Source organism: Triticum urartu, chromosome 3, assembly GCF_003073215.2.
Source record: "Triticum urartu cultivar G1812 chromosome 3, Tu2.1, whole genome shotgun sequence".
Classification (NCBI taxonomy): domain Eukaryota; kingdom Viridiplantae; phylum Streptophyta; class Magnoliopsida; order Poales; family Poaceae; genus Triticum; species Triticum urartu.
The window spans coordinates 4,699,023-4,709,532 of record NC_053024.1 but is presented as its reverse complement, the minus strand read 5'-3'; the positions used below and the strand labels follow the sequence as shown (position 1 = coordinate 4,709,532).

At 41.2% G+C, this 10,510-nt stretch overlaps 1 protein-coding gene across 2 annotated transcripts; it reads right to left on the bottom strand.

Moving 5' to 3' along the window:
* Positions 1-3,760: 3,760 nt before the first annotated feature.
* On the bottom strand, positions 3,761-10,140 carry LOC125542293. 2 transcript variants are annotated; one of them, XM_048705260.1, is made up of 7 exons: positions 9,934-10,140; positions 8,554-8,654; positions 7,036-7,108; positions 5,908-6,173; positions 4,773-4,889; positions 4,504-4,582; positions 3,761-4,411 (listed from the first exon to the last, which is right to left on the bottom strand). In XM_048705260.1, the coding sequence occupies exons 2-7, from the start codon at positions 8,641-8,643 to the stop codon at positions 4,140-4,142; spliced, it is 897 nt and encodes a 298-aa protein (XP_048561217.1). In that variant the 5' UTR covers positions 8,644-8,654; positions 9,934-10,140; the 3' UTR covers positions 3,761-4,139. The 2 variants fall into 2 exon arrangements, with proteins under 2 accessions (XP_048561217.1, XP_048561218.1); XM_048705261.1 differs by having other exon boundaries at positions 4,504-4,552.
* Between the last annotated feature and the right edge of the window lie 370 nt (positions 10,141-10,510).

Sequence of the window (10,510 nt, the reverse complement as noted above, 5' to 3'; positions counted from 1 at the left end):
GACTAGACAGCTCTCTGACCAAATGGCAGTGGCACTAATCACGTTACTTATACTACTCCTGTCAAATCTCAAATGGCAGTGGCATTAATCAATGGGAGTAGCCTGCCAAAACTATAGATGGAAACGAGTGGTTCTAGGGCACGTACATGCACGACTCATCTTGGGTCCGAATCCTATGCCAGAGCCTTGTTCATTCCAAGATGTCGGGGGTCGATCCATCGAGAAGCTATAGTCGCAGGCTTGAACAGGTCAAGCAAAGCTGCTGTGGATCGAAGTGTAAAAAAAATAAGACCAACCTAAGGGCTAACCCTCGTTGGCACTTTTTTATAGAAGAAACTCAGTGAGCACCGCGCGTCCGAGCCGGGACTCGAACTCGGATGGGCTGGCAGCAGGGACGAAGCTAGAAAAATTTGGCACTGGTGTCATGTTTTGTCCACTCTAATGCAAACTATAGCAGCGCAACATACATAATGTTGGAGTGCGGCATATAGAGATAAAGTATACAATGATTCCATAATATTATTATTACATTAAAAAAGTCATACCGAGTATAGGCCGAGCGAAGTCTTAAAGCCCAAGGTTAACTTAGAGTACTTCAATTGTTACTTTCTGAAAAGGATGAACAAAAGACATATTATATTCACAACAATGTTACGAAAAAAAGACAATAAATAAATATCATTAAGCAAAAATATAAAATGACATGAGGCTCACATTTTATAACTTCCTTTCTCAAGCTTCCATCTTCTTAAATACATCAATTACATCATCATTTGTAACTGTAGAAAATATATCTTTCCCCACATAGCAAATCAAGCACTCATTCATGAACTCGTCACTCATTTTGTTGCGCAAAACACTTTTTGCAGTATTCATTGCTGAAAAGCGTCTCTCCACTGACGTTGTGGCAACCGTCAAAATTTGCACCAAGTTTAGAAGTTGATACACCAAAGGAAAGACAAGATGCTTCCTAGTGCCCACCAACACTTCAGCAAGATCATCAATGCCATCCAAATTGGCAAATCTTTGGTCCGCTCGGACATTGTTAATGCAACTCCAAAGTTCATGGGCAAGATAAATCAGTTGTGTTGAATTGAAATCAGCAGGATATAACTATGCTAACTTCAATAAACTCTTCAAATTAAAAACAGCAAATGAGTTTTTTGGGTTGAAAGAAGCCATGTGAATAAGCAATGAATAATTTACTTCATGGAATCTTTCATTGAACTCCCGAAGTTGCCGATCAATAACAGAATTAAGACACACTATTTTTTTTGCGGGAATTAAGACACACTATTTGGTAATGATGGAGGTTTGTTATATTGGGTCTTTATTGTGGTGTACATTGGTTCTTGTACCCTATAAGGTCCTCTAGTTAAATATCTCCGTCTGATCTTGTGTTACTTCTTAGGATTCTTAGTGTACTGTGATATTCTTTTTTCGATCACCTGGATCAGGAGGAAGATCATCCAAATTTATTTCTGTTGGAACAGTAGTACTAATGCTTGATACATGAGTATGATCTTGTCTAAATCTAAGTGACCTTGAAGTCCCTACTGCAACTACTAGTAGTGGCCGTTTCCACAAAAATCTGTCCATAACCTCCTAGTCGTACATGAATCAAGGAAGAGAACAGCAAAATTTCTAATTAGTCCAGTTACAAAATTTGGTCTAAAGGCTGAAGGTAATACACATGCGTGTCACGAGGCATACCTGGGAAGAGTCGATCTAGGCTTGGTGGATTAGCACCAGATTATGCCGCAACTCGACCGGTGTCCACAGATTAGATCAAAATCCCTCAGATTCATGGGCTCGTCTCTCTGTAATTCCACCAGGCGGCACCTGCAAGGAATTATCACATGGGAAAGGGATTGAGAGGAGGCGATGAGACGAAGAGACAGAAACTCGTGCGCATACAACAGCGTATCTGCGTATAGGAAATTAAGGAATTAAGAATGAGTGCTTTTGGGCTGTGTGGAACGACCGCATAGCTTTTTTATGATTGTGGGCTTCTACGGCTGGGCTGGAATTAGGCTGCGCTTTGGGCTTCTCCGGCCGGGCTGGGGTCAATCATTTTTTTGGGCTGGGGTCAAAGACAAATCCTATTAACAAGATTACTTCATGTTACAATCGGCACTGGTGTCAATTGACACCAGTCCTTACACGGGAGCTCCGTCCCTGGCTGGCAGCAACCTCAGCTGCCCAGCCAACGGTCGACGAGAAAGAGTAAATTCCACTATGAACAGGCAGGTATTTGTGATGCATGGACGGATTGAACTGGAGTACATTCTTTTTTGCTTGCCTGTTTGTGACAGATTTTGAACACATATGGCTATATGTCGAACAAGGGCCCATCATGTAAGAAACACTTCAAATACTAAAATGTGGTTCGAAGTGGAATAGTTGCGTGCAAAGTTTGGTTCAAAGTGGTATATAAAATAAAATGGCGGTTGTACCTTTCATTGTTGCTAACACAAATATTTGTGTGGTTTGCCTTCTCCTATGCACGGATATGCTCTAATTGAGCATCAGACGGAACTGAGCTTCTTCCACAGATAATAAGTGTTGACTGCCCATTTAGTAATGGCCATGTCAAACGAAGAAACACATGTATCACATGTCCTTTTGCTTGCCTTATCGCAATTTGACGGTCGCCCTTGTCTTTTCATACAAGTTTCAGGTAGTTGTATGACATTTTCAGGTCCCTCCTTTGGTGGACGGAGCCGTGTTTGCTGTTCAAGTTTGGCTTGCAAGTTTCAGACAATTGTAGCCGTTGGCGGTGGGTTGGAATGTTTGTGCTGACACGGCGAAGTTGAATAAAAAGAATTGCCCATGAGCATTTCAATTATGATGACGTATTAATCTGAATTTTGTGGCTCCAGCCCGTCATGGTCCAGCGTGAGGATGAGAGGTAGAGAGAGGAGGTTGAAATAGTTGTGATTCTCGGGAGTCCTATGTGACGCGCTCTGCGGCAAATTGCCGTCGCGACATACACACGGAGCCCCAGCTGGGCCAGCCCATCTAGGCGCCGTGGCGATGTAAAATTAAATCAAAAAATCTGTCAGACGTGGGAGTCAAAAAAATGATCTGGTCCTGAGAGAGTTGTCGATACAACCAGCTAAGCTATCGAGCTTCAGTGATTTTAAGACAACACAAACACCTAAGAAACAAACCCCAGCGTAGATTCGAAAAAAAAAATCTACTTAACATTTTGAAGAAAAACATACAGAACAAAATTTGAAAACACGTTCATTTTTTGAAAATTGGGATTTTTTTAAATGTCAACATTTTTTAACTCCGGAAAAAAGGGAACATTTGCGAACAATTTTTGAAACATGAACATTTTTAAAAATTTGTGATTGTTTTAATTTCTAAAAAAAATTAAACTTTTTTTAAAAGTACAAAAAAAAATCAAAATCATGGAAATTTTTTGGATTTATGAAAAAAATGCAACGGTTTTAAAAAAATCTGAAAGAGATTTGAAGAAAGAAAATGAAAATGAAAGGAAAGAAAAAACGAAATAGAAACAAAAGAAAAATAAACAGAAAATGGAAGGAGAGAAAGGAAAAAACGTTATTAAAAGGGAAAAGAAGGAAAACGAAAAAGAAGAACAAGAAAAAACCAGTTCTGGAACCTTCTAGAAGGTTCCCAAAACAGGAAAAAAAACGGCTGGAAGGTTCCAAAAACCAGGATCGCAGCAATCATTAACAGGCCGGCCCATATCGAAGCCTGTGCAAAACCTCAACAGCTTGACCCAAAGTAGGTCCAATAGGAAATTCCATGATTCTGTACCATTTGCTCGTTTAATACTTGTGTCAGTTCTGTAAAAAAACAGAAGTATATTTTTTTTCCTTTTTCATCACGGGGCTTAGCATTTGTTCAGTCTGATTCGGACCCAGAGGTTCAGAACCACATGAGACAACGCAAGCCCAAGTAACAACCAGCCTTAAGTATGCAACTCCTGCCAAGTAACAGCCAGTCAATGGATCATGGCCCAGATGCCTATGTGGCCGATTCCGCAAAGACAGCGATCGGCCATTTTCGATGTATATAGAGCTCATGTGGTATATATCACTAAGTATATCCCATAATGCTCGTAAACCCCCGTGGGGGTCATCAAGTGTGCGGCGTTACCAGCTTCATCTCTGCTGTTCCGCTGCGTTCCTCCGGACCCGAAAGGGGTACCGGCGGGAACCGCTTCCATTCGGTTCGACGGTGGCAGGCTCCGATGGAGATATCAGTAGCCCACAGGAACTGCGGGTACGCCGTCGACTGGGGTCTGATGATTCATGTGTCGCCATCCTCTGATTTCTTAGCTTAGATACGATGTTTCTGTCCGACGAATGTGTTTTGACAGTTGATGAAGATCCCAGCGCTTCATCTTCATCTGTGCTGCTCCTCTCTTCTACATCTGAAAACCACCACGCCAACATGAAACTTAATTTCACCAGTTCCCTAGTATGCATTTACAGCCATATATTTTTCACAAAAGATCAACCATACTAGATTTAGGATGAACCAGATGAGCAGCTTGCCAGCTTTTCCCTTTTGCCTGACCATAAATAGATACACTGTAAGATGTCTACAAAAATAGACAATAAATTGGTTTAAACTGTGGAATATAAGGTAGACCATCCAAAAAAGAAGAATCCATTTGATTCCATGAACTAACCCATAACTGGTCAAGGATCGCCTCAACTCCCTTCTAGAATAAGCATGAATTAATTAACAAAATGCATTTAGAAGCTAGAACCTAAACCTTAGAAACTTACGGCCGAAAGAGGTACAGTCCAGCCTTTAATGATGGACCAATCAAGCGCAGGCCTCAGGTCCTTTTTCTTAGCAAGACACTGCTGGCCTTCACCCATGGGATGATCCAAGAATTTTACCTGTAGAAAAATGTCAAGCAGGAACATGTGAGTTATTGTCTCTGATAATGTTGGCTATGACAGAAAACCAATAGTCAGCATGAAAACATGGAGATCAAATGATAAAACAATTTGTCCCACTTCATATTTTAAACATATTTTAATCAGCATGAAAGTTCATTTGATGTCATTTTATCAGTGTGTCATCTTCATCAGCAAGAAAGTTGTTGTGTGTCACCAGCCCGTAACACAACTGGACCGCCAGACTAAAACGTATGGACACGGCAGAAGTTGCCAAGTCCATGTGCTGATATGTCCGGACACGGGGACACACGCGTATCCTACCATATTTCGTGAATTACGAATTAAAAAAAAAAAGAGGACACGGCTGGGACACATAGGGGACACGCGAGGGACTCGGGAGTCCCAACTACGCTTCGGCCTGATAGGAAACCCTTTTTTTTTTGCAGGTCGCATTCACGGACGCCACAAAAGGGAGAGCTGGGAAACCTCCTGGACTCGCCACCGCCACTGCTGTATGGAGTCGCCGCCGCCGCCTGGACTCGACCGCAGCCATCCCCCAAGTGCAGGAGCCTCTCCTCCCAACGGCAACCATGCTGGAGCACGTGACCTCAACCTATCTCATCTATTTGAATCGATTTTTTGTTGAGCTGCTGCTGCTTGCTTCCCCTGTTCGTCATGCCCTTGCTGCAGCTGCTCGCTAGTTACTTCCCCATGCTGCTCATGTGCCGCTGCTGCTGCTTGCTTACTCTGTTGCTTCCCTGTGCTGCTGCTACCTGCTTGTGTTGAACTGTTGATTGGTGCTTCATGTTACGGGTGAGAGTGAAGGAGGACAACCTAGACCTGGTGCCGAGAATTTGAAATTGCCAAACCACAATGCTATTGGGAGCTAGCATGGCAGATGTTTGTGTATTTTTCTACACTCTGTTAAACCTAAAGAAGTTTGACTTGGGAGTTGGGACAAAACTAGAACATCAAATATATTTATATTTTTGTAAATGAGGGAGTAAATGTTTACCTCAACCACATTTTTACTGGTCAGCTCAATAATCTGCCCAGTCCAGTAGCAATCTTTATTATGCCAGTCAACCCAATCACCTACTTTCCAGGTATCATGGACACGTGCTATCACCTCGCTCTTCGGAAAGTGCTTAGGAGCTTGTTGCCCCCTATACCACCGAGGAAAGGAAGGACGCAACATTATTTCAGTACTGCCATTTGATTTCCCTTCCAGGCATGCCTGGTTGAATGGGTTCTTTTGGAAGACTCCAATCCATTCGTTGGCTGAAAAGGGCATCAGGAATAATCATATCAGGAGTACAGAAAACTAACAGTTATAATCTTGGTCAGATTCGCGTATCCCAAGATTTTGTTGTGCCTAGCCAACAGTAAGGGCAAAACTGAGATCATGACAAGACATATTTGCGCTAGGTATTGATTGATCAATTGTCGGGTAAATTCAAATGCAAGGTATAATCAGATATTTCCATGATTTTACTAGCCCTGCAGATTCGAGTGTAGGCTTTGCAACTGCCTGTTCAAAACCAAACTCATCAATTATGACCTGTACTTTTTTTTGCGGGGGGATTATGACCTGCACAACGCGAACCATTTTGGGGAAGATATAGACAGATCGCGTGGTTTTCAATCACTGCATGATCCATCTCCTTAAAGGTAAACAGTATTGGCTAGATACCATACGTGATCAATGGCAATATTATAGAATTTGGAAAACACAGATGTTTCTTCATTATATCGTATGATTCCTGATCAAGGGCACCATGCACAAAAAAAGTTACCCATCCAAGCATAACATGTAGCATATTTCTGGATTGAAAAAAAAATCAAACTATACCATATAGAAAACATCTATAATTAGAAGGTCTGCTTTCAAAAATCAGGTGCATGCCATAAAATATCTCAGCTGCCTCCAGGGCCTCAGTGGTGTATACGAGAATATTTCCAAGTACAAATTATGTCTACAGAATGAAGAATAAAGTGCTTGCACCGCAATATCCTTAAGCTAAAAATTTGAGAATGAGTATTCAAATTGATTTATTGCATGTGGTCCCTTCACACTCTCTTAAAAAAACAAAAGGTTATGTGCAAAAGAAAAAACAGAGCTTGCATATAAAGATTTGCTTACCTTCTTCAGTATAGTCAATATACTCCAAGTAATACTCAAGATGCCCAGATTCTGTGACACGCATATCTTTTATCTGAAAGAGAATTAATACAATATGTGTTAGTAAAGCCTTATACCCTACTGTAGAATGAGTGAAGAGAAGTATTATATTTGTAGTCCGTGAGATTATGGTCAAGTGACAGACTGATGTTATTATTAGATATAAAAGTAGTAGCCATACTAGCATGATGTATTAGAAAGAAAAAGCTTCATCGTCTATGTTTGTAATATGTATTCTAGCACCCAAAATTTAATCTAATTTGTCTAGTTCATAGACTTGTGGACAACAATAGCATAGCCCTTTGTCTTATAAACTAATGACTAGAGTTCAATTCTTACCAAATGTTCATTGGTGGGCTATTTGTGTGCATTTCATTATGATTTTCTGGTATTTAAACCGGTAACCTATGGTTGTGAGCCTTAAGAAGATCAGTTCGTAATAACAATGATGGTAGCACGTTAGATTCGAGGAGGGCAGAAGATAAGAGTAGTGCCCCAGGGGAGCCATCAACACCTAAGGAGGTTCCACAACAGAGGTATCCACATATGACCCACGCCTCTTGGGAGGAAGTGTGGTGGATACTGTACTCGGAACCAGGGCGTGTGTAGAGGCCCAAGCTTCTAGCTCAACTTTGGAACATGCCACATTGGGCCACGCACGTGACCCAAGAAGAAATAAAGAAAGTTCAAAAGCCAAACAATTCCTAGATAGAAGAAAGAAGCTGAACACCAATAAAGAAGTTGAGACCCCTAAAGATTCAAGGTCGAAGCTCTACCATGGACTGTGAGCTAGGTCCATAATGATGGCCTCTCGTAAAGTATATGCCATGTTTCCTCTTATAGCCTCGCTTTTCTCTCCCACTAAAGGTGCTCGTGGTAACTTATGACCGTTTATGATATTGCCTTTTTTACTTTCCTTCCCACCAAAGGTGATGGTGGTCTTCAAGTCAACAAGGCTCTTATATAAATCCTTGGTTGGTTAATAATTTATTACCTAGTCTCTTCTACCTAGTTCATGTCAGAGTTTGTGTTCGAAAAAAATAGTTTACGTCAGACGGTCAGAGTTTATATAAAGACTTAAAGAGCACCAAATAGTTACTCCAAGCATATACTAGTGATATCCTAAGCCCCAATCTCGACCCTCTCAATCCAATGTCAATTTGATCAAATCTTACGACAAGAGATTTTGTATAGAAATTCACTTGTCATTATTCCCGCCCATGTAGAATGACCTTTTCCAAGGCTAGCAGACACCCCTACTTGTTGCACATATCACTACAGCGACAAATAGATGGAAATGGTATGAGAAATTGACATGAGTATACTAGAGGTGCAAAGAGAAATGTTTAGATTGAGTGGCCAAATTTCTACTTTAAGGGACGTATTGACACAAATAAAAAACATGGTGAGGGTAGTTGTTTGCTACCTAATTTACTAAATTCATTAATATCACACATATAATGCAAATACATGTCCAACCTTGGAGCGGAACCATGCGCCTTTGAAACCTTCATCAAAGCACTTTGCCTCGGCAAAATCTCCAATTTTAAATGGAAGAATTAGATCCATATCCAGCCAACCTAAAGACATCACCAACAGAAGAAACCAGAGTGGTTAGCATGTTCACATCACAGCATGTGTCCATATAATAAAGCACTAGTTCAGGAAAAAACTAATATGAAAATACCATGAGTACCACTAGTAAATGCCAGAGTCAAAACAGCAAAACAATCACAACCATGATTTTGTAATATTTGAAACAAATTCATCCAAGGCCACGCGTAATTAAAATACCCTCAGTTGAAAGGCCACCAGATACAGGAAAACCATGAATTGCTCCGTTATCTTGGTCATTTTCCCTGATCTCATGGCTAAATGTTTATGCACCTAAAATCTGCACTCCTGTATATTGCCTTCTCGTTTTTGTATGTCCTTTTAAGTTGCGTCACCAATTGTACTCTCTGCTATTATGCCCGCAAAATATGATGCCAGTTATCTAGAGTCTGCTGTACATTGCTTCTTCCAATATAAATGGGTTGGTTTCTAAACGGTCCTCAATCGTCGGGCCGTTGAACTGATGCATGTGGATGTGCTTATTGAACCTAATGATTAGTTGGGAATAGCTTTGACACGCAAGGTTCAGAAGACTTTTGGAAGGTTATTAGGTGTTAGCTAATGTTATTTTCATTACGTTCATATTTTATTTGTTGGTCTATCCCCTATGACTCCTGCAACTAATTTGAAATTTTTAGTTAGATGGCACGGTCGTCAAAAGCATTGAAACTGTTCTCTATGATGAAATTTAAAAAACAAAGAAAACAATTCAACATATTCATGAAGATCATTCATAGCCTCTGTTATGGGTCATTTTAAAAGTATGTACTCCCTCCGTCCCAAAATACTTGTCGAAGAAATAGATAAAAATGGATGTATCTAGAACTAAAATACGTCTAGATACGTCCATTTCTTCAACAAGTATTTCCGCACGGAGGGAGTATGTATTTGATAAAATTATTGTTTATTCCCGTTTGCAACGCACGGGCATATTTGCTAGTAAGTCGAAAAGCAGACCTAAAATACGACTTTGTTACTCCCTCTTATTCATATTACCTGTCGCTCAAATCGGATGTATCTAGCACTAAAATACGTCTAATCGGATGTATCTAGCATAAAATACGTCTAGATACGGCCGTCCGATTTTAGCAGCAGCAGCAGCAGCGAAGCAATGTTGTTCCGGGGAAACCCCAAGAGAGCCTCGGCCAGTACTGAAGATCAAGATTCGACTAGGGTTTTTCAGGGGACGAGTCAGTACCTGAAGATCTCGTCGCGAAAGAGAGGGGGGGAGGGGGAGAAGCTAACCTGGAGATCTCGACGCCGGCAGCTTCCGCTTCTCCGGAGTGAGGCGGCGGAGGAGAGGGATGGGGATCCGTGGCAGGCCGTGGAAGCTGGAACGCCCTCCTCCTCCGGGTAGGTCGCGCCGCCGCCGCCCACTCCGACCCGCCGCCGCTTCAGTCGCCTCGAAGCATTTTCCCCCTTCCGCTCGGGGAAAATTCCACAAGTATTTTTTTTAGGGTTTGGAGGGCGTTGGGCCGGGGAAAGATCCACGGTGTGAGGCCCAATATTTGGGACGTATTCGCTCCGTTTTTATTTACTCCGCATATTAGCTTTGGCTGAAGTTAAATTTTATAAAGTTTGATCAAGTTTGTAGAAAATAATATGAATATTTACAATAACAAATTTACATGATTGAGAATGTATGCAATGATGAATCCAATGATATATGTTTGGTGGTGTATATGTTGATATATTTTTCTACAAACTTGTTGAAAGTATATAAAGTTTCACTCTAGACAAACCTAATATGCGGAGTAAATAAAAACGGAGGGAGTAGATTTGCGGATCTCAGAGCAGCAGTGAGAGAGGTGGGCGGGTGATT